Source organism: Equus przewalskii, chromosome 6 (genome assembly GCF_037783145.1).
Source record: "Equus przewalskii isolate Varuska chromosome 6, EquPr2, whole genome shotgun sequence".
In the NCBI taxonomy this organism is placed as follows: Eukaryota; Metazoa; Chordata; class Mammalia; order Perissodactyla; family Equidae; genus Equus; species Equus przewalskii.
The window spans coordinates 75,809,420-75,831,851 of record NC_091836.1 but is presented as its reverse complement, the minus strand read 5'-3'; the positions used below and the strand labels follow the sequence as shown (position 1 = coordinate 75,831,851).

The 22,432-nt window shown below is 54.4% G+C and overlaps 1 protein-coding gene across 1 annotated transcript in view; it reads left to right on the top strand.

Moving 5' to 3' along the window:
* DCHS1 (dachsous cadherin-related 1) overlaps window positions 1–21,986 on the top strand; it is a 35,713-nt gene extending 13,727 nt beyond the window's left edge. Inside the window, exons 2-21 of the mRNA XM_070626139.1 lie at window positions 980–2,880; window positions 8,637–8,825; window positions 8,923–9,154; window positions 9,286–9,522; window positions 10,171–11,196; window positions 11,418–11,611; window positions 11,820–11,916; window positions 12,019–12,176; window positions 12,373–13,237; window positions 13,321–13,560; window positions 13,654–13,779; window positions 14,405–14,614; window positions 15,633–16,511; window positions 16,636–16,749; window positions 16,922–17,133; window positions 17,216–17,370; window positions 17,557–17,687; window positions 17,803–18,086; window positions 18,445–18,583; window positions 18,914–21,986. Coding sequence (XP_070482240.1) covers window positions 1,099–2,880; window positions 8,637–8,825; window positions 8,923–9,154; window positions 9,286–9,522; window positions 10,171–11,196; window positions 11,418–11,611; window positions 11,820–11,916; window positions 12,019–12,176; window positions 12,373–13,237; window positions 13,321–13,560; window positions 13,654–13,779; window positions 14,405–14,614; window positions 15,633–16,511; window positions 16,636–16,749; window positions 16,922–17,133; window positions 17,216–17,370; window positions 17,557–17,687; window positions 17,803–18,086; window positions 18,445–18,583; window positions 18,914–21,525 — 9,882 coding nt within the window. The 5' untranslated portion in view covers window positions 980–1,098 and the 3' untranslated portion in view covers window positions 21,526–21,986. The remainder of the gene's footprint in view (window positions 1–979; window positions 2,881–8,636; window positions 8,826–8,922; window positions 9,155–9,285; window positions 9,523–10,170; window positions 11,197–11,417; window positions 11,612–11,819; window positions 11,917–12,018; window positions 12,177–12,372; window positions 13,238–13,320; window positions 13,561–13,653; window positions 13,780–14,404; window positions 14,615–15,632; window positions 16,512–16,635; window positions 16,750–16,921; window positions 17,134–17,215; window positions 17,371–17,556; window positions 17,688–17,802; window positions 18,087–18,444; window positions 18,584–18,913) is intronic.
* Window positions 21,987–22,432: the final 446 nt, after the last annotated feature.

Below are 22,432 nucleotides of genomic sequence, written 5' to 3'. Positions count from 1 at the left end.
TTTCCTGGCTTCCATTTGCCCTTCCTTAGTCAATTCATTACCATGGCTTATGAGTCCCTGCCCCATTTCATGCCCTCTGCGCCCAGCACTCTACATCTCACACACATTGTCCCCTACCCCCCAAACACTCTCAGCCCTTTCTTGACTGTAGACTCTAAGCCTTCCCACGTTCTGTTCCCTCTTCTGAAAGCTCTGCTCTCCTTTCTTTACCCGCTTTTCTGCTTCCTGTTGCCTAGCTAACACCTACTTATGAAGTAGATCCCGACCTGAATGTCACTTCCTCAGAGAACCTCTCCCTGACATCCTGCAGTCAGCCCTCTTCTCTGCCCTCACAGCTCCCTGTACTTCTCCTCACAGCCCTTACCACACTTGGAATTACTTGTCCAAGTCCTGGACTGTAAGCCCCGTAGAGCCAGGGACTCTTTCCTTTATTCACTGAGGTGTCCCCAGTGCTCCACATAGCAGGCTGTCAATCTCTTATTGAGAGGAGAAGGAAGTGGGGCTAAGGAAAAAAATATCTATAAATAAAACAGGAGGGCCTTCAGCATATTTAAATGCAGATAGATGGCTCCAGCAGACAGGAAGAGTTGATGATTCAGATAAGATTACCAAGCACATGGTTATTGAGGTGAGTAGTAGTCCTGAGTGAGAAGAAAAATGAGAAAGGATTGTCTATATTTTAAAGTCTAGAGATAGAAGGAAGGGAATCTGAGGACATTCAGACCTGAACAGTAGGAAGCAAAACCATCTGCTGAGAGAGGGGTGGTCGGGTAAGATCCGGACTCGCCAGGGAAAGCCTGGAGTGGGTCCTGAGGAGTCCTGAAGCAGGAGCTTCCTAGGCCCGAGATGGGTGTGAGACAGCACAAGGGCCCTGCTAGGGGCCTGAGCATGCCTGAGTCTTGGTGTGGCGTAGACCCCGGTCTCCCTGGACTGTTGCTCCCTCCCCTGTCATGTCCTTTTTTTTCTGCTTTTCTCCCAGGTCAGGAAGCTGAGCTGGAGCCAGGGCCCGAGTTGGACCAGATCCAAAGCCTGAGATCAGGCTGGGCCCAGAGCCTGGCCTGGAGCTGGAGCCCAAGCCAAAACTGGACTGCCCCTGTCATGCAGAAAGAGCTGGGCATCGCGCCTTCCTGCACTGGCATGCAGAGCCCCAGGCCTCTCTCGCTGCTACTGCTGCTGCTGCTGGGAGCCACGGTGCCAGGCGCCTGGGGTCAGGCCGGGAGATTGGACCTACAGATTGATGAGGAGCAGCCGGCAGGTACACTGATTGGGGACATCAGTGCAGGACTTCCGGCAGGCACGGCAGCACCTCCCATGTACTTCATTTCTGCCCAGGAGGGCAGTGGTGTGGGCACAGACCTGGCCATTGATGAACACAGTGGGGTGGTCCGGACTGCTCGTGTCTTGGACCGTGAGCAGCGGGATCGCTATCGCTTCACTGCAGTCACTCCTGACGGTGCCACTGTGGAAGTTACCGTGCGAGTGGCTGACATCAATGACCATGCTCCAGCCTTTCCCCAGGCTCGGGCTGCCCTGCAGATACCTGAGCATACAGCTCTTGGCACCTGCTATCCACTGGAGCCTGCTCGTGATGCAGATGCCGGCCGTCTAGGAACCCAGGGCTATGCACTATCTGGTGATGGGGCTGGAGAGACCTTCCAGCTGGAGACACGCCCTGGTCCAGATGGAGCCCCAGTGCCAGAGCTGGTAGTTACCGGGGAGCTGGACCGAGAGAACCGCTCACACTACATGCTGCAATTGGAGGCCTATGATGGTGGTTCACCCCCCCGGAGGGCCCAGGCCCTTCTGGACGTGACACTGCTGGACATCAATGACCATGCCCCAGCTTTCAATCAGAGCCGCTATCATGCTGTGGTGTCTGAGAGCCTGGCCCCAGGCAGTCCTGTCCTGCAGGTGTATGCATCTGATGCTGATGCTGGTGCCAATGGGGCTGTGACTTATGAGATCAACCGGAGGCAGAGCGAGGGTGATGGACCCTTCTCTATTGATGCACACACAGGGCTGCTGCGGTTGGAGCGGCCACTGGACTTTGAGCAGCGGCGGGTCCATGAACTGGTGGTGCAGGCACGGGACGGTGGGGCTCACCCTGAGCTGGGCTCAGCCTTTGTGACTGTGCACGTACGAGATGCCAATGACAATCAGCCCTCCATGACTGTCATCTTCCTGAGTGCAGATGGCTCCCCCCGAGTGTCCGAGGCTGCCCCACCTGGCCAGCTCGTTGCTCGCATCTCTGTGTCAGACCCAGATGACGGAGACTTTGCCCATGTTAACGTGTCCCTGGAGGGTGGAGAGGGCCACTTTGCCCTAAGCACCCAGGACAGCGTCATCTACTTGGTGTGCGTAGCTCGGCGACTGGATCGGGAAGAGAGGGATGCCTATAACTTGCGGGTTACTGCCACAGATTCAGGCTCACCCCCACTGCGGGCTGAGGCTACCTTTGTGCTGCATGTCACTGATGTCAATGACAATGCTCCTGCCTTTGACCGCCAGCTCTACCGACCTGAGGCCCTGCCTGAGGTTGCACTGCCTGGCAGCTTTGTGGTGCGAGTGATGGCCCAGGATCCTGACCAGGGCACCAATGGTCAGGTCACCTATAGCCTGGCCCCTGGTGCCCATAATCGCTGGTTCTCCATTGACCCCACCTCAGGCATCATCACCACGGCTGCCTCACTGGACTATGAGTTGGAACCTCAGCCACAGCTGATTGTGGTGGCCACAGATGGGGGCTTGCCCCCTCTCGTTTCTTCTGCCACAGTTAGTGTGGCCCTGCAAGATGTCAACGATAATGAGCCCCAGTTCCAGAGGACTTTCTACAATGCTTCACTGCCTGAGGGCACCCAGCCTGGGACCTGCTTCCTGCAGGTGGGTAAGCTCTGCACACAGTGGGATGCTGTTGTGGGCAGGAGTGGATCAGAGGGTCACAGGGGACCTCACAGCAGGAACCAAGCCTTGCAAGTGCGTATGTTTATAGTGACTTATGCCAGAGGATTTGGTCCCATCCTGTGAGCTCCAAAGTCTGTGCAGAGGGTGAGGGTTAATAAGAAGATGAGAAAGCAGGTTGCAAGAGCTAGGCCAGGTAATCTTGGCAGTTGAGGTAATTAAGATTGGATCTAGAGAAAAAGTATCTTGTGGTGTGAGGAAGTGAGAGAGACTCTGTAAAGTCTCAAAGCTGTTCTGTACAGCCGTGTAGTTCCTGCTCCCCAAAGGAGATGCCAGCATTTACAGAGCCTTCCAAGCCTTGTCCAGTGCTGGGCTGTGCTGGAAGAATCCCCTATCCTTGCCCTTGGAGCTAAGCCTTGATGGGACACTTGGGCTCAGTCTCAAGGATGAGACATAACAAGAATTATCCAGTGAGAGCCCGACATCCAGAGCAGGAAGCCCTCTCAGAGGAAGAGGCAGGAGCCCTGGACAGACTCTGGGTGCCACAGAGTGCCTGAAAGTCAGGCCTGGAGGAGATGGAGAGAGCATGAAACTGGAGAAGCAGGTGTCAAAGCCAGATTGCCGAAGTCTTTGGACGTCAAGCTGTTGGGGGTTAGGACTTTACTTGGAAGGTAAAGGAGGTCGCTGAACTTCTTTGAACCAGAAAAGGGCATGCTCTGATTGTTTTGGTTTAGTTTTTTTTTTAAAGACTCTGTGTTTTGGGGAGCAGTTTTAGATTCACAGTAAAATGAGAGATTTCTCATATATCTCCTCCTGCACTCAGGCATAATCTCCCCCATTATCAACATCCCACACCAAAATGGCATATTTGTTACAATTAATGAACCTACACTGACACATCATTATCACCCAAAATCCATAGTTTACATTAGGATTCACTCTTGATTTTGTACATTCTATGGGCTTGGACAAATGTATAATGACACATATAATGTATATGTATATGTATAATGGACATATATAATGACCTTCATTATAGTATTATACAGAGTAGTTTCACTGCCCTAAAAATCCTTTGTGCTTCACCTATTCATCCCTCACTCTTCCCTACAGATTGTTTTTTTTTTTAGGAAGCTAACTTGCTTTAAGGGCAAAGGATGGATTGGATCAGTGGGTAAGTGATACATTCAAGAATTAACTTACCCACTGTAAGCCTGGCACTGTGCTGGACCCTGGAAACAAAGAAAGGAGACAGTCTTGTTCCCAGGCAGGTCCCAGTCTAGACAGGGAGACACACCAGTAACTAGTGCTCCATCAGGTGGCCTATGAGGTACTGTGGAAGCTCAGAGGAGGGGCCATTGAAGAACCAATGAGACTTTGCCAAATGGATAATATAAGTGTGTGAATGGAGACTCCAGGCCTACAGAAAGAGCTGCAGAACACTGTGATGGGTTCAGAGGGCTGCATTGTTCAGGTTGGCCTCAATTGTGTAAGAGAAAGAGTTGAAGAGAGATGTGACAAGATAGTAGACAGGGATCAGATTACAAGCTTTGACTTTATCTTAAAATTCATAGAGAACTGGGGCTGGCCCATTGGCACAGCAGTTAAGTTTGCACGTTCTGCTTCGGCAGCCCAGGGTTCACCCGTGCGGGTCCCACTGTGTGGACCTACGCACCACATGTCAAGCCATGCTGTGGTAGGCGTCCTACATATAAAGTAGAGGAAGATGGGCATAGATGTTAGCTCAAGGCCAGTCTTCCTCAGCAAAAAAGAGGAGGATTGGTGGAAGATGTTAGCTCAGGGCTAATCTTCCTCAAAAAAGCAAAAAAATCATAGAGAACCAATGAGGGGCTCTAGACAAATCTGATATATCTTTTGGAAAGATTGCTTTGGCTGCACCCTGGAGTATGGATGCAGAAGAGGAGACTGGAGGCATGGTGGCCTCTTAAGAGATTAGTACTTGAAGTCTTTGTGTCTCAGAAGTCCACCAGACCCCTGAGTATCTTCTCAGGGGCTGCCTGTTGGCCTAGACTTCCAGGCTGACCCCCTGTCTTCTGACCAGACTCTGAGTATTTGCCTGCATGCTGCTGTCCAGCTCCCACTCACTCTCCCATGTGTTTATTCTGCCTCTTGGCCCAGGACCAGTAGGCTATGGTTTCCAAACTTCTTCCTCCTCACTAGTGCCTGAAGTAAAAGTGCAACTCTCCAGGGGGTTTCCTGGAGTTTTTACTATTAGTAACCCTAGAGGAAGCAGGGATAAAAAAATGATCATTAGATGTTCATAACTGTTACAAGAAGTCTTAGTATTTAATTCATTCAGTATACATTTATCGAGCATCTACCATGTGCCTGTCATTGTATTAAGGGCACAGCATACAGTAATGAATGAGTCATCCCCTGCTACTTCACAGAGTTTATATTCCAGCAGAGAGATTCATCTGCAAAGAAACAGTTTACTGCAATAAGAAAACTCCCATGATGGGGATATATGTGAGGTTCAGATAGGCAGTATGAACGTTTTCCCAAAGGAACGGACAGAGAGCTGAGACTCAAAAGATGAGCAGGAGTTTATGAGGTGTTCAGACAGGAAGGGTTCCAAGCAGAGGTGACATGCCCAGAGGAGTGGGAGAGCCTGACTTGTCCAAGGGCGTACAAGTAGCTCACTATCTCTCTGCAGTTTAAGGAGTTAGATGGGAGATGAGACTGTGCAGGTAGGCCAGACGGTGAGGAGTCAAGCCAAGCCAAAGAGTTTGAGCATTTTTCTTTAGGGAGCATTGAAGATTTTTCAGTAGGAAAGATCATATTTGTTTTCTCAAAAGATGCTTTTGGTAGTCAGTGTAGAGCAGTGGTTGACAACTAGGGGAGATTTTGCCTCTGGAGGGGACATTTGGCAATGTCTAGAGACGTTTCTGATTGTCATAATTGGTGGGATACTACTGGCATCTAGTGGGTAGAGGCCAGGGATGCTGCCAAACATCCCATAAATGCACATGACAGCACCACAACAAAGAATTATCTGGTTCAAAATGTCAATTGTACCAAGGTTGAGAAATCCTGGTGTAGAGGACAGATTGGAGAGTCACACATCTATGAGAAAGGAATTACAATAGTACAAGAGAGAGACAGCTCAGGCCTAAGTCAGGACAGTGAAACTGGTGATGGAGAGGAATAGACAAATAGGAGAGATAATGAGGATTTACTTAGTCCCTGGTTGATTGATATACCGGGAGAGGAAAAGGGAAGAACAGATTTCTGGCTTGAGCAACTACATGGATGGAAGAGTCATTAGAGAGGGGTTTGGAATGATCATGAGTTTAGTTTTGGACAGGTTGGATTTAAGGTGCCTGTGGGACATCCAAGTAGAGATGTTGAGCAGGCATCGGCATGTACAAGCTGGGGCTCAGAGGAATGGTCTGCGTCAAAGGATGGACGATGGTCAAAGCCATGGAAGTGGAAGAGAAGGCCCTGAGAGAGCATGTAGAGTAAGAAGAGGCCAAGGAGAGAGTCCAGGGAACAAGAATGTGTAAGAACAGGCAGAGGAAGGGGAGGTGGAGAAAGGCTGTGGAGTAGGGAAGCAGTGGGAGGAGAAACAGGAGAGACGCCTGGGAAGGTGGTCAGGGTGGGGCAGATGCAGTAAGTTTGTGGTCTGGTAAGAATTTTAGAGAGTTCACAGATAAGGGTCTTTATTTTCTCCTTGAAATAGTGTGTTTGATGAGAGCTAGTGGTGGGATGGGGACAAAAGGAAAAAGATAAGGTTAGTTATAGCTTTGGGCAGAGTGGGAGAGGGAGCTGACCAAGGTTGGACTGTGAAGCAGGGCTGAGCAACTGCTGAAAATAGAGACTGCACATTTGCAGTGGAACCTCTGAACAGGGGCTGCACAGGCCAGGAAATTCACTTCTGCCTTGGTCATTTCCAGTCAATGGCCCCTGCGCCTTTGGGGGTCACTTCCTGACAACTTCCCCTGACCACTATTTATTGCTTTCTTCCTGCAGCAAGGCAGAGGGCAAAGGTCTTTAACAGCTTCTGGAGATGGTGCTACAGCTGTGCTGCAGCCTGCCCGATTGATGCAGGGGGAAGTTTGTCTCCTGGGATATCCGGGCCCACAGCCACAGTAAAGAGTTGGAGCAGAAGCTGTTTCCAGAGTTCAGCTGTGGCATGGTCTTTGTGTCCCAGGAGGGTAAACAATGGCACAAATCACTTCTGTCAAGGGCCTAGGCAACAATCAGAAGTCCTTGGCCAGCCTTCTCTCTGAGCAACATTTTCTGGCTAAGAAAGGGCAACTCTCCAGCTTCCTCTTACAGCATATCATGACCCTGAGCCCTTGTATCCACAAAGAGCACTTTGTCACAGGCTACGGCAGTCAGCACCAGCTAACCCACTGTTGAGGGCCTAATGTGCACCCATTGTATAAAACTTAGTTTGAAAGAAGTTTTTATTGTAAGGCAAGGCAATCAGAATGTCCATTTATTCAATGAACAAATATGCATAGAGTACCTACTATGTGCCTGGCCCTCTCCTGGGCTCAAGAGCTCTCAGAATGGTGTATCCTGCTGATCTGGCTCTGAAATGTTCAGAGGCTCCTGACATTGGTGTCCAATCCTTCAGCTTTTTCTGAGCCAGTCTTAGAGATGCCTGAGAATTAATCAGAAAAGCCTTCCCCTACTTCTTAGTTTTGGGGAGCTCCCAGGACTTAATGACCTCAGTATTGTCCCATAGACTTGGCAGTTCTCACTTCCAGTGAGGTTGGCTTGAGAGGTGATGGGATGCTAAGGGTGCATGAGCCACATTCATAAATCCATAGAGCAGACCCTGATCACCTCAGTGATTAGATCCCAGTATCAATCAGATCCCACTCTGCACTGACCAAACTTAATAAAGAACAGGCCTATGACATCAGTCTCTACAATTCTGTTGGTCAGCTGGTTCTCTGCTTGGAGTGATTATGAGACTCGGTCATTAACTCCCTGTGATCCACCTGGAATTAGCAGTCACAGCTCTTAGCACTCTTCTTAGTAAGTACAGTTGGTCCTTATCATTTGCAGACTCTGTATTTGTGAATTCACCAAATCTAAAATTTATTTTAACCCCCAAATCAGTACTCACAGAGCTTGTGCAGTCAATCCTGGACATGCACAGAATGATGAAAAATTCAAGTCTCCTGACTTGCACATTCGCAGCTAAGGTCAAACAAGGCAATGCTCTTCTTTCACGTTTCAGCTTTTATATTGTAAACCAGGGTCCTTTTCGCAGTCTATTTAGTACCACATTTTTCACATTTTTGTGCTTTTTGTTTAGTGATTTTGCTGTTTAAAATGGTCACCAAGTGTAGTGCTGAAGTGCTGTCTAGTGTCCCTAAGCACAAGAAGGCTGTGGTGTGCCTTATGGAGAAATGCATGTATGAGATAAGCTTTGTTCAGATAGGAGCTATGGTGCCATTGGCCATGAGTTCAATGTTAATGAATCAACAATATGTATTAAATAAGGTGTCTTTAAACAGAAACACACGTAAAGCAAGGTTAGGTATTGACCAGTGGACAAAAATTTTGTGACCAGAGGCTCACAGGAACCTAACCCAGGTGGTGAGGTCTGGACTGGGTTTGAGTTTGGCCCATGTCCTACTAGTCCCCTCTATGTGTCCACCATCCAGAGATTCTGGGCAACAACTGGCACAGGGCTACTTAGCTCTGGTTTTTCTAGCCAAAAAGATGGGGCATCACTCACCCCAGCCTCTCCCTAGGTGACAGCCACAGATGCAGACAGTGGCCCATTTGGCCTCCTCTCCTATTCCTTGGGTGCTGGACTTGGGGCCTCAGGGTCTCCCCCGTTCCGCATTGATGCTCACAGTGGTGACGTGTGCACGACCCGTACCCTGGACCGTGACCAGGGGCCCTCGAGCTTCGACTTCACAGTGACAGCTGTGGATGGGGTGAGTGGGCAGACTGTGGGCAGGTTGGGGCATTGGGGTAGGGCATTCACCAGGGCCAGACAAGGCCTTCCTGACTTATGGCTGCCTATCTCACCAGGGAGGTCTGAAGTCCATGGTATATGTGAAGGTGTTTGTGTCAGATGAGAATGACAACCGCCCTCAGTTTTATCCACGGGAGTATGCTGCCAGTCTGAGTGCCCAGAGTGCACCAGGCACAGCTGTGCTGAGGGTGCGTGCCCATGACCCTGACCAGGGGCCTCATGGGCGACTCTCCTACCACATCCTGGCTGGCAATAGCCCCCCGCTCTTTGCCTTGGATGAACACTCAGGTGAGGATCCTCCCATTCTCAGGGCCTCCCAACCCCCCTCCCCACCTACCTAAATAATGTACTGCACCCCCATAACCCTTCCAGCTCTATTCTGTTTCCTTATACATCTCTGCTTCTATCCCTTCTCCCAGGGCTGTTGACAGTAGCCTGGCCCTTGGCCAGACGGGCCAACTCTGTGGTGCAGCTGGAGATTGGGGCTCAGGATGGAGGTGGCCTGCAGGCAGAGCCCAGTGCCCGAGTCAACATCAGCATTGTGCCTGGAACCCCCATACCACCCATATTTGAGCAACTACAGTATGTCTTTTCTGTGCCAGAGGATGTGGCACCAGGCACCAGTGTGGGCATGGTCCAGGCACACAACCCACCAGGTATCATTTATCATTATGCCCACTTGGTGCCATAGCCAGACACTCCAACATAACCCTCGAGCTCCATCCCAGGGTACCCCAGAGTATCACACCACAGGTAGCCCCCAAGCAAAGCACTCTGGTTCCAATCCCAGCAGCTCCTGGGGTGTGGTGCAGGCACTCTGCTTCATCCCCTAGCGCATGAACATCACCCTAGTGCCACCCAGTTTCTCTGCAAGCACTTGCCCCTCCTCCTAATACTTTGAAAGACACTGGTGTGGGCACTGCCTAGCCCCTCTTTTCTTTTTTTTTTTTTTTAAAGATTTCATTTTATTTTTCTTTTTCTCCCCAAAGCCCCCCGGTACATAGTTGTGTATTTTTAGTTGTAGGTCCTTCTAGTTGTGGCATGTGGGATGCCGCCTCAGCATGGCTTGATGAGTGGCGCCATGTCCGCACCCAGGATTCGAACCAGCGAAACCCTGGGCTGCCGAAGCAGAGTGTGCGAATGTAACCACTCAGCCATGGGGCCAGCCCATTTTTTTTTTTTAAGATTTTTTTTTTTTCCAAAGATTTTTGCCTAGCCCCTCTTGGTATTGCAGTCTGGGCCCCAACTCAACAGGTGCCCCGGTGCTCCCCATCTCTTTCCTGACCCCTCTCTCCTCCTCCTAGGTCGCTTGGGGCCCGTGACCTTCACCCTATCAGGTGGGGATCCCCGAGGACTCTTCTCCCTAGATGGGGCCTCAGGGCTGTTACAAACACTTCGCCCTCTGGACCGGGAGCTACTGGGACCAGTGCTGGAGCTGGAGGTGCGGGCAGGCAGTGGAGTACCCCCAGCTTTCGCTGTAGCTCGGGTGCGTGTGCTGCTAGATGATGTGAATGACAACTCTCCTGCCTTCCCTGCACCTGAAGACACAGTGTTGCTGCCACCAAGCACTGCCCCAGGGACCCTCATCTATACGCTGCGGGCTCTGGACCCTGACTCAGGCGTTAACAGTCGAGTCACCTTTACCCTGCTTGCTGGGGGTGGCGGGGCCTTCACCGTGGACCCCACCATGGGCCATGTGCGGCTTATGGGATCTCTGGGGCCCCCAGGGGGGCCTGCCCATGAGCTGGAGCTGGAGGCCCGAGATGGGGGCTCACCACCACGCACCAGCCACTTTCGACTGCGGGTGGTGGTACAGGACTTGGGGACCCGTGGGCTTGCTCCGCACTTTGACAGCCCTACCTACCGTGTGGACCTGCCCTCAGGCACCATCCCTGGAACTCAAGTTCTGCAAGTGCAGGCTCGAGCACCAGATGGGGGTCCTGTCACCTACCACCTTGCAGCAGATGGGCCAAGTAGCCCCTTTGGCCTGGAGCCACAGAGTGGGTGGCTATGGGTGCGGGCAGCACTAGACCGTGAGGCCCAGGAGTTGTACACACTGAAGGTAATGGCAGTGTCTGGGTCCAAAGCTGAGTTGGGGCAGCAGACAGGCACAGCCACTGTGAGGATCAGCATCCTCAATCAAAATGACCACAGTCCCCGCTTGTCTGAGGAGCCTACCTTCCTGGCTGTGGCTGAGAACCAGCCTCCAGGGACCAGTGTGGGCCGGGTCTTTGCCACTGACCGAGACTCAGGACCCAACGGACGTCTGACCTACAGCCTGCGACAGCTGTCAGAAGACAGCAAGGCCTTCCGCATCCACCCCCAGACTGGTGAGCACTGGGACCCAAATTCTGAGACCCCATAGCCTCATCCTCAGACTGGTGAACACCCAGACGGGATCCCCAGACCCAGGCCACAAGGACCAGGAGTGAACCTGGAGTTTTGCCCTAGCATTCCCTTCCATACTCCCCAAACCCCAGCCTCTCAGCCATAGGCCTCAGGCTCTGCATCCCTAGCTATTCCATACATGATCTCTATCCTGCACTCACAGGAGAGGTGACCACACTCCAAACCCTGGACCGGGAGCGGCAGAGCAGCTACCAGCTCCTTGTGCAAGTGCAGGATGCAGGGAGCCCACCCCGCAGTACCACAGGCACCGTGCACATCGCAGTGCTCGACCTCAATGACAACAGCCCCACTTTCCTGCAGGCTTCAGGGGCTGCTGGTGGGGGCCTCCCTATACAGGTATGTGAAGCAGCAGGACCCTGCCCTGAAGAAGTGTGAGAGGGAATGGGGGTCTCCTTCTATAGGTGTAGGTATGAGAGACTGCCTCTTAGAACAGATGTGAGAGCAAAAAAGCGGCTCTGCCTGCACACAGGTGAGGGGAACTCGATCCTGAGTTGTCTCAAGAACAAGAAGGAGACAACTGTAGGTGAATGGTGTCTCCCCACAGGTACCAGATCGCGTGCCTCCAGGAACACTAGTGACGACTCTGCAGGCCAAGGATCCGGATGAGGGGGAGAATGGGACTATCCTGTACACATTAACTGGTATGGGGGCTAGTGAGAAGGGAGTTGGTGGGCGATGGCATGTCCTAATGACCTACCCAGCTCTGAGACCCAAGCCCTCAACCTTGCTCTGCCTGTCCTCAGGTCCTGGCTCAGAGCTCTTCTCTCTGCATCCTCACTCGGGAGAGCTGCTCACTGCAGCACCCCTGATCCGAGCAGAGCGGCCCCACTATGTGCTGACTCTGAGTGCTCATGACCAAGGCAGCCCCCCTCGGAGCTCCAGCCTCCAGCTGCTGGTGCAGGTATGGCTGCCCTTCCTTCAATCTGTCCCCTTCCCCTTCACCACGCGCTGTGATTCCGCCTCCAAGAGCTCCACCTTCATGGGGCCCTTCCCACTCTAGTTAGCTATTCTGATCACCCTGCTACCCAGCGGGACAGCCGAGACTCCCTTTTAGACGAGTCCCCCTGATTCCGTCCTCCCTCCCCGGTCCACAACAGGTCCTTCCCTCAGCTCGCTCAGCTGAGCCCCCGCTGGATCCCTCAGAGCCAGACCCGGCGGCGCCCGTGCCTGTCGTGCTGACGGTGACAGCAGCCGAGGGGCTGCGGCCCGGCTCCCTCTTGGGCTCTGTGGCGCCGCCAGAGCCTGTGGGGGTGGGCACACTCACCTACACACTCGTGGGCGGTGCCGACCCGGAGGGTACCTTCGCGCTGGACGCGGCTTCAGGGCGCTTGTACCTGGCGCGGTCCTTGGACTTCGAGGCGGGCCCGGCGTGGCGCACGCTCACAGTGCGCGCCGAGGGGCCGGGCGGCGCGGGCGCGCGGCTGCTGCGAGTGCAGGTGCGAGTGCAGGACGAGAACGAGCATGCGCCAGCCTTTGCGCGCGACCCGCTGGCGCTGGCGCTGCCCGAGAACCCCGAGCCTGGCGCTGCGCTGTACACTTTCCGCGCGTCGGACGCCGACGGTCCGGGCCCTAACAGCGACGTGCGCTACCGCCTGCTGCGCCAGGAGCCGCCCGTGCCTGCGCTGCGCCTGGACGCGCGCACCGGGGCGCTCAGCGCACCGCGCGGCCTGGACCGGGAGACCACACCCGCTTTGCTGCTGCTCGTGGAAGCCACCGACCGGCCCACCAACGCCAGCCGTCGCCGCGCAGCGCGCGTTTCCGCGCGCGTCTTTGTCACGGATGAGAATGACAACGCGCCCGTCTTCGCCTCGCCCTCACATGTGCGCCTACCCGAGGATCAGCCGACTGGGCCCACGGCGCTGCATGTGGTAGCCCGGGACCCGGACCTGGGGGAGGCCGCACGCGTGTCCTATCGCCTGGCAGCTGGCGGGGATGGCTACTTCCGGCTACACTCCAGCACTGGTGAGTTGGGCCCGAGGGTGGGAGAGTGTGGATGTGGAGGGAGTCTTGAGGATTCCTTACAGTTTGGCCTACTGCTCGCCCAGGAGCGCTGTCCGTGGTGCGGTCCCTGGACCGCGAGCAGCGAGCTGAGCACGTACTGACGGTGGTGGCCTCCGACCACGGCTCCCCGCCGCGCTCAGCCACGCAGCTCCTGACTATCAGCGTCGCCGACATCAACGACGAGGCACCCGCTTTCCAGCAGCAGGAGTACAGTGTCCTCTTGCGTGAGAACAGCCCTCCTGGCACATCTCTGCTCACTCTGCGAGCAACAGACTCTGACCTGGGTAAGACTTGGGGGGATGAGTTGAGAGAGAGATGGACTGGGGCAAGAAAGGATATATTTACCCTCTGATCTCCCTTCATGCTGCCCTCCTCAGGGGCCAATGGACAAGTGACTTATGGAGGCATCTCTGGTGAAAGATTCTCCCTGGACCCAGACACTGGAGTTCTCACAACTCTTCAAGCCCTGGATAGGGAGGAGGAGGAGGAGATCAACCTGACAGGTACACGTTGACAGGACCCCAAAAGACTAGTTGTTGTAAACACCAATGTAACATGAGTAGGACCCTCAAAGTACCTTCTAGAAGCTTCCACCTATCACAGCACCTTCTGTTATATTTTTGGATCTTTTTGGAGAGTGAAGAGTTTGACAGAGTGCAAAGTGAATTGACTTCTAGGCTGTTACCACTGTGATCACATAAACTCTCAAATGCATAATGTCACAGCTCTGCCCTCTAGGATTCCCTCAGATTATACTGCAGCCATTTCACAGATATTGAGCATCAGAGAGGTTAAGTGACTTGCTCAAGCTAACACAGCTTGGAAGTGGCAGAGTGGTATCCAGATCTTTGGATACCTCATTTAGTGCCTTTTGTGTCATACCACCACTAATCCAGGATACATCTTGCATGCATCAAGCGTAGGAGGTGGGAAGAAAAAGACATCTTCTGACACATGTATATTTATCTGTGCATGTACATATGTAGGCACCTGTGTACTCATGGGGTGTGGAGAGATGAATGTTTTCTGGTTTGTGTGTGCCTGGTGAACCTGTGTGAACTCTATGTGATGTGGGTTTCTCCATGGGATGGGAACAGACGAGATCTCATTGATTTTGCTTCCCTACAGTTTATGCCCGGGATGGGGGTTCACCTCCACTGTTAACCCATGTCACGGTGCGAGTGGCTGTGGAAGATGAGAATGACCATGCCCCAACCTTTGGGAGTGCCCACCTCTCCCTGGAGGTGCCCGAGGGCCAGGACCCCCAGATTCTTACCACACTGCGGGCCTCTGACCCAGATGTGGGAGCCAATGGGCAGCTACAGTACCGCATCCTGGGTGAGAACCGTCCCACACCCACTAACTCAGCACCCACTTGCCCAACCTTACTCCTCGTTGGCCTATGTCAGACTCAGGTAGTGTGTCTGGGTCTCCTTTTCCTTCTCTTTCTGTCCTCCACTTTTTCTTTCATGCATATTTCTATGCCTCTCCAGCCCTTTATCTCCCTCTATTTCTGTTTTTATCTTCTGTTTCTTTTTTTTTTCTTTCTTGTCTCTCCCTATAGAGCAGTTGTTCTCAAATTTATTGGTCTCAAGAACTCTTAACTTTCTTAATTTTTGAGAACCCTAAAGAGTTTTTGTTTATATGATATTGTTTATTGATATAATAATGTGATATATTATTATAAACATATATAGTAAGTACATTATATCAGTATTTACTGTATTAGATATTAAAGCTAAGAAAAATTTAAAATATCATTGCAAAACAAGCCAGTGAAGCATACTGCTTGCCATATTTCTGCACAGGCACAAGGAAATATTAGGATTCCAAATAACAATTTGTTGGACAGTAATGAAGTTGTAAAGATTCTAGCAGGTGTAACTGAAGGTAAGCAGAAAAAACTGAATGAATCTCTGAAAACACACATATTTATGCTCTAAACTTTCTACCTAGAATATTCTAGAAAACACAAGAATACATAAGCATGTATTCCATTAACCATCCAAGTGATAATGTCATCACATGTCATGTAGCATCTGGACTCCACTGTATATTTGTCAGATAATGAGAATGAAAAAGGCATATAATATCCTGGTATTGCTATGAAAACAGTTTTGATCTTATGTACTCCCTGAAAGGGTCTCAGGGGACTCCCAGGAGTTCCCAGTCCATACTCTGAGAACAGCTGCTTTATACTCTTTCTTTTATCTTCTGTGTTTCTCTTTGTTTCTCTGCCTTTTTCCAAGTTTCTGTCTTTCTCTCTCTCTCATATTCTTTGCTGTTGCCTGTAAATTACTCTCACTCCCATGGACTGACACATGTATGTTGTATGTGTGCATGCCCTTCTTCGCAGATGGGGACCCATCAGGAGCCTTTGTCCTAGACCTAGCCTCTGGGGAGTTTGGCACCATGAGGCCACTAGACCGGGAGGTGGAGCCAGCATTCCAGATGAAGATAGAGGCCCGTGATGGAGGCCAGCCAGCTCTCAGTGCCACTCTGCTTGTGACAGTGACAGTACTGGATGCCAATGACCATGCCCCAGCCTTCCCGGTGCCTGCCTACTCTGTGGAGGTGCCTGAGGATGCACCTGCAGGAACCCTGCTGCTGCAGCTACAGGCTCATGACCCTGATGCTGGGGCCAATGGCCATGTAACCTACTACCTGGGTGCAGGTGCAGCAGGAGCCTTCCTGCTGGAGCCCAGCTCTGGGGAATTGCGCACAGCCGCAGCTCTAGATAGAGAGCAGTGTGCCAGCTATGCCTTTTCCGTGAGCGCAGTGGATGGTGCAGCTGCTGGGCCCCTGAGCACCACAGTGCCTGTCACCATCACGGTGCGTGATGTCAATGACCATGCACCCACCTTCCCCACTAGTCCCCTGAGGCTGCGCCTGCCCCGCCCAGGCCCCAGCCTCAGCACCCCCACCCTGCCTCTGGCCACTCTTCGAGCTGAAGACCGAGATGCTGGTGCCAATGCCTCCATCCTATACCGGCTGGCGGGCACACCACCTCCTGGCACAACTGTGGACTCTTACACGGGTGAAATCCGTGTGGCCCGCTCCCCTGTAGCCCTGGGCCCCCGTGATCGTGTCCTCTTCATTGTGGCCACCGACCTTGGCCGTCCAGCTCGCTCCGCCACTGGTGTGGTCATTGTTGGGTTGCAGGGGGAGTCTGAGCGTGGACCTCGCTTTCCCCGGGCTAGTAGTGAAGCCGTGCTCCGTGAGAATGCACCCCCAGGTGGGTCCCCAACCCTGTCTCCCAGATTTGTATCCCTCGATGGGCTGGGGTTACTTGCTAAAAATGTCTCCCAAACTCCTTCAGTCTAGTGCTCACAGTCCAACCATCACCATCTTTTCTGCAGGGACTCCCATTGTCTCCCCCAAGGCTGTCCATGCGGGGGGCTCCAGTGGACCAATCACCTACAGCATTCTCAGTGGGAATGAGAAAGGGACATTCTCCATCCAGCCTAGTACAGGTGAAAGGCAGGAGCAAGGGGCTCGGGGAGAGGACAGGCTCCTGGGGGAGCTCCTCTTTGGGCCTGGGGAGGCTCAGGTCGGGGAGGGGCTGCCCTTAAGTAATGGGCCTAAGAGAGGGAGGCTCCAGGGCAAGCAAGGGGACTGTCAATGATGCATTCTGCCTACCCCCAGGAGCCATCACAGTTCGCTCAGCAGAGGGGCTGGACTTTGAGGCAAGCCCACGGCTGCGACTGGTGCTGCAGGCAGAGAGCGGAGGAGCCTTTGCCTTCTCTGTACTGACCCTAACCCTGCAAGATGCCAATGACAATGCTCCCCGCTTCCTGCGGCCCCACTACGTGGCCTTCCTGCCTGAGTCCAGGCCTTTGGAAGGGCCCCTGCTGCAGGTATGGGATATGATGGGAAGATGAGGGGCAGGGCTGGTTGAACTTGCCCAGGCCAGTGCCAGCAGCCTCCTACTCCTACCAGGTGGAGGCAGATGACCTGGATCAAGGCCCCAGTGGACAGATCTCCTACAGTCTGGCCGCATCCCAGCCAGCACGGGGGTTGTTCCACGTAGACCCAGCCACGGGCACTATCACTACCACAGCCATCCTGGACCGTGAGATCTGGGCCGAAACACGGTGAGGCCTGGTTCTGTAGACCCTGATACCTCATACTGGGTCTGTCCAGTTTCAAGCTCTGCCTTGAATCCCCCTTAATTCCTAAGCCACATCCTTGAGCCTTCCAACTCCCAACTTGTCCTGAGGCTTCCTAGCCCTGCCCAGGGTTCTCCCTTATCCCCAGGCCCCACCCCTGATTGTGTCCAGGCTGGTGCTGATGGCCACAGACAGAGGAAGCCCAGCCCTGGTGGGCTCAGCTACCCTGACAGTGATGGTCATCGACACCAATGACAATCGCCCCACCATCCCCCAACCCTGGGAGCTCCGAGTGTCGGAAGGTGAGGGCTGGGTAAACTGAGAGGTTCAAAGGGTGGTAGGGTGGCACTGTTCCACATCCTGGGGCTCCAAGAGTGCCTGGCACCATGCCAAACACACTTGCCTCATGTATTGCAGATGCATTATTGGGCTCAGAGATCGCACAGGTCACAGGGAATGACGTGGACTCTGGACCGGTGCTGTGGTATGTGCTGAGCCCCTCTGGGCCCCAGGATCCCTTCAGCATAGGCCGCTATGGAGGCCGCCTTTCCCTCACAGGCCCACTGGACTTCGAACAGCGTGACCGCTACCACCTGCAGCTGCTGGCCCATGATGGCCCTCATGAGGGCCGTGCCAACCTCACAGTACTGGTGGAGGATGTCAATGACAATGCGCCTGCCTTCTCGCAGAGCCTCTACCAGGTGCTGATGCCCACAGATGCCCCCAAACCTGGGCCCAGGGTTGTTCACTTTGGAGAGAAGTGAGAAGGCTAGAAGTGTCTGGGGTGGCCTGGGCATTGGAACTGACCTGGGGATGGAGCTCTGGAGATGGGAGGGTCCCATGTTAAAGCAGCCTTCCAAGTCCTGGGAACTGTGTCCAGATTCTGCATCCTGTGCATAAAACTGAGGGAAGGTGAGTAATTTGAATACTAGAGAGTATGGGCTTCAAACTGGAATGGATGCCAAGCAGGGCTCATAGGACCAAGCCGCAGAACATAGGCTGAGTGGGCAGCAGGGCAGCTAGGAAGCTTGGCCATAAACACTTGTCTTCATACCTCAGGTAATGCTGCTTGAGCACACACCCCCAGGCAGTGCCATTCTCTCCGTCTCTGCCACTGACCGGGACTCAGGTGCCAATGGTCACATCTCCTATCACCTGGCTTCCAGTGCTGAGGGCTTCAGTGTTGACCCCAACAACGGTGCGTCCTTCCTGGGATCTGACCCCCTCTATTTGACTGTGTTGGGCCATATTCTGACCTCATTCCTGGAATTTATTGCCTGAACTCTTAACTCCTGGATCTCTGACCCAGGGAGGACATTTTTCCCCCTTTGTCTCTATTTTAAGCTGTGGCTGCATGTCTAGAAGCTGTTCCTTGAATCCTGGAGGCCATTCCATAATCTCCCAGCACACAGGCCATTCCCTGGAGTCTGATGTCTGAGGCCACTTCCTAGGCCCTGAAGCGTCACCCGTCTGCTCACCCACAGCCTCTGCTGAATGCATGTTTCTCTCCATTCCCTTCTCATCTCAGGGACCTTGTTCACGACGTTGGGAACAGTGGCCTTGGGCCGTGAGGGGCCAGGAGTGGTGGATGTGGTGCTGGAGGCACGAGATCATGGGATGCCAGGCCGGGCAGCACGAGCCACAGTGCATGTGCAGCTGCAAGACCAGAACGACCATGCCCCGAGCTTCACATTGCCACACTACCGTGTGGCTGTGGCCGAGGATCTGCCCCCTGGTTCCACCCTGCTCACCCTAGAGGCCACAGATGCTGATGGAAGCCGCACCCATGCCACCGTGGACTACAGCATCGTCAGTGGCAACCGAGGCCGAGTCTTCCAGCTGGAACCCCGGCTGGCTGAGACTGGGGAGGGTGGTGGACTAGGCCCCCGGGCACTGGGCTGCCTGGTGTTGCTTGAGCCTCTAGACTTTGAAAGCCTAACCCAGTACAATCTAACTGTGGCTGCAGCTGACCGGGGGCAGCCACCTCGCAGCTCAGCTGTGCCAGTCACTGTCACTGTGCTGGATGTCAACGACAACCCACCTGTCTTCACCCGAGCATCCTACCGCATGGCAGTACCAGAGGACACACCTGTTGGAGCCGAGCTCCTGCACGTGGAGGCCTCCGACGCTGATCCAGGCCCTCATGGCCTCGTGCGTTTCACTCTCAGTTCAGGTGACCCTTTGGGGCTCTTTGAGCTGGATGAGAGCTCAGGTGCCTTGAGATTGACTCGCCCCTTGGACTGTGAGACCCAGGCTCAACATCAGCTTGTAGTACAGGCTGCCGACCCTGCCGGGGCACACTTTGCTCTGGCACCAGTGACCATCGAGGTCCAGGATGTGAATGACCACAGCCCAGCCTTCCCGCTGAGCTTGCTCAGCACTAGCCTGGCAGAGAATCAACCTCCAGGCACTCTTGTGACCACTCTGCATGCAATTGATGGGGATGCTGGGGCTTTTGGGAGGCTGCGCTACAGCCTGTTGGAGGCCGGGCCAGGGCCTGAGGGCCGTGAGGCATTTGCACTGAACAGCTCAACGGGGGAGTTGCGGGCACGAGTGGCCTTTGACTATGAGCACACAGGAAGCTTCCAGCTGCTGGTGGGTGCCGCCGATGCTGGGAATCTCTCAGCCTCAGTCACTGTGTCAGTGCTGGTGACTGGTGAGGATGAGTATGACCCAGTATTCCTGGCTCCAGCTTTCCACTTCCAAGTGCCAGAAGGTGCCCGGCGAGGCCACAGCCTGGGTCATGTGCAGGCCACAGACGAGGATGGAGGTGCAGATGGCCTGGTGCTCTATTCTCTTGCCACTTCTTCCCCCTATTTTGGCATCAACCAGACTACAGGAGCCCTGTATCTGCGAGTGGACAGCAGAGCACCAGGCAGTGGAACAGGCACCTCTGGGGGTGGAGGCCGGACCCGGCGGGAGGCACCACGGGAGCTGAGGCTGGAGGTGGTGGCACGGGGGCCTCTCCCTGGTTCCCGGAGTGCCACAGTGCCCGTGACTGTAGATATCACCCACACTGCACTGGGCCTGGCACCTGACCTCAACCTGCTATTGGTGGGGGCTGTGGCGGCCTCCCTGGGAGTTGTGGTGGTGCTTGCACTGGCAGCCCTGGTCCTAGGGCTGGTGCGGGCCCGTAGCCGCAAGGCTGAGGCTGCTCCTGGCCCAATGTCACAGGCAGCACCCCTGGCCAGTGGCTCCCTGCAGAAGCTGGGCCGAGAGCCACCTAGCCCACCGCCCTCAGAGCACCTCTATCACCAGACTCTCCCCAGCTATGGTGGGCCAGGAGCTGGAGGACCCTACCCCCGTGGTGGCTCCCTGGACCCTTCACACTCAAGTGGCCGAGGCTCAGCAGAGGCTGCAGAGGATGATGAGATCCGCATGATCAACGAGTTCCCCCGTGTGGCCAGTGTGGCTTCCTCCCTGGCTGCCCGTGGCCCTGACTCAGGCATCCAGCAGGATGCAGATGGACTGAGTGACACGTCCTGTGAGCCACCTGCCCCTGACACCTGGTATAAGGGCCGCAAGGCAGGGCTGTTGCTGCCAGGTGCAGGAGCCACTCTGTACCGAGAAGAGGGCCCTCCAGCCACTGCCACAACCTTCCTCGGGGGCTGTGGCCTGAGCCCTGCACCCACTGGGGACTATGGCTTCCCAGCAGATGGCAAGCCATGTGTGGCAGGTGCGCTGACAGCCATTGTGGCTGGTGAGGAGGAGCTCCGTGGCAGCTATAACTGGGACTATCTGCTGAGCTGGTGCCCTCAGTTCCAGCCGCTGGCCAGCGTCTTCACAGAAATCGCCCGGCTCAAGGATGAAGCTCGGCCATGTCCCCCAGCTCCCCGTATTGACCCACCACCCCTCATCACAGCTGTGGCCCACCCAGGAGCCAAGTCTGTGCCCCCCAAGCCAGCCAGCACAGCTGCAACTCGGGCCATCTTCCCACCAGCCTCTCACCGCTCCCCCATCAGCCATGAAGGCTCTCTGTCTTCAGCTGCCATGTCCCCCAGCTTCTCACCTTCACTGTCTCCTCTGGCTGCTCGCTCACCCGTTGTCTCGCCATTTGGGGTGGCCCAGGGCCCCTCAGCCTCAGCACTCAGCGCAGAGTCCGGCCTGGAGCCACCTGATGACACGGAGCTGCACATCTAGCTGTGGCCCAGGCTGGGCCCCGACCTGGGATGCGCACAGTGTCCCCAATGCAGGCCCCATCTGAGCCTGCCCTGGGCAGCCTCGGACCATGACTGGCCATGGGGGAGGCCAGCTCCCCATCCCAAACTCCTCCAGTGGGGGCAGGTCTCACGTCTCACCCCAGCCCCATCAGAGCACCAGCATCACAGAAGCCCTGTTGGGCACTGACCTGTGGCCAGGTCCAATGTGGGGAGAAATATGAAGGAGGCAGCAGCCCTGGGCTCTCCTCAGTGAGGGCTTCCTGCCCTGCGCCAGCACCTTGAGATGGAGCTGAGACTTTATTTATTAGGGGGTAGGGGGATGGGGAGAGGTCTCTCCAACCTGTTTGGGCCCAGCTCCTTTGGGTTTCACTGGCACCCCTGCCCCTACCCAGAACCAAGTGCCAATTCTCACTCTGGAGCCTTAATAAACTGCAGTTTGTATCCAGCGTCTGGGTCTGTTCTGTGGGGATGGGGGTGGGGGATGATTGGAAGGCACCTGGCACATGTGGACACCTCAGGAGGCACAGAAAGGTGGTGGACATAGGGGTGTCTGGGGTGGGGATGGCACTGGGAGCACAGGCCTAGCCTGAGGCTGACTGTCCCATCTCTCTACAGTCCACCTTTCCCTCTAGCACGGGCAGGAGGGCAGGGAAAAGGCAGACAGCAGGGGCTTGCTTGTGGCAGTGACTTACAGAGGGATTGGCTGGATGGGGAGAGATCTTAGGGATGACCGGCTCCAGGCCTGAGGGTCTTCAAGGAGGAAGGGATGGATACGAGAGCAGCCAAGGGTATGTTTTTCCCAGGGCTACTATATATCCACATGTAATAATAGCTCCCATTCATTGAGCCTTTGCCATGTCAGGCTCTCTGCTGAGTGATTTGCCTGC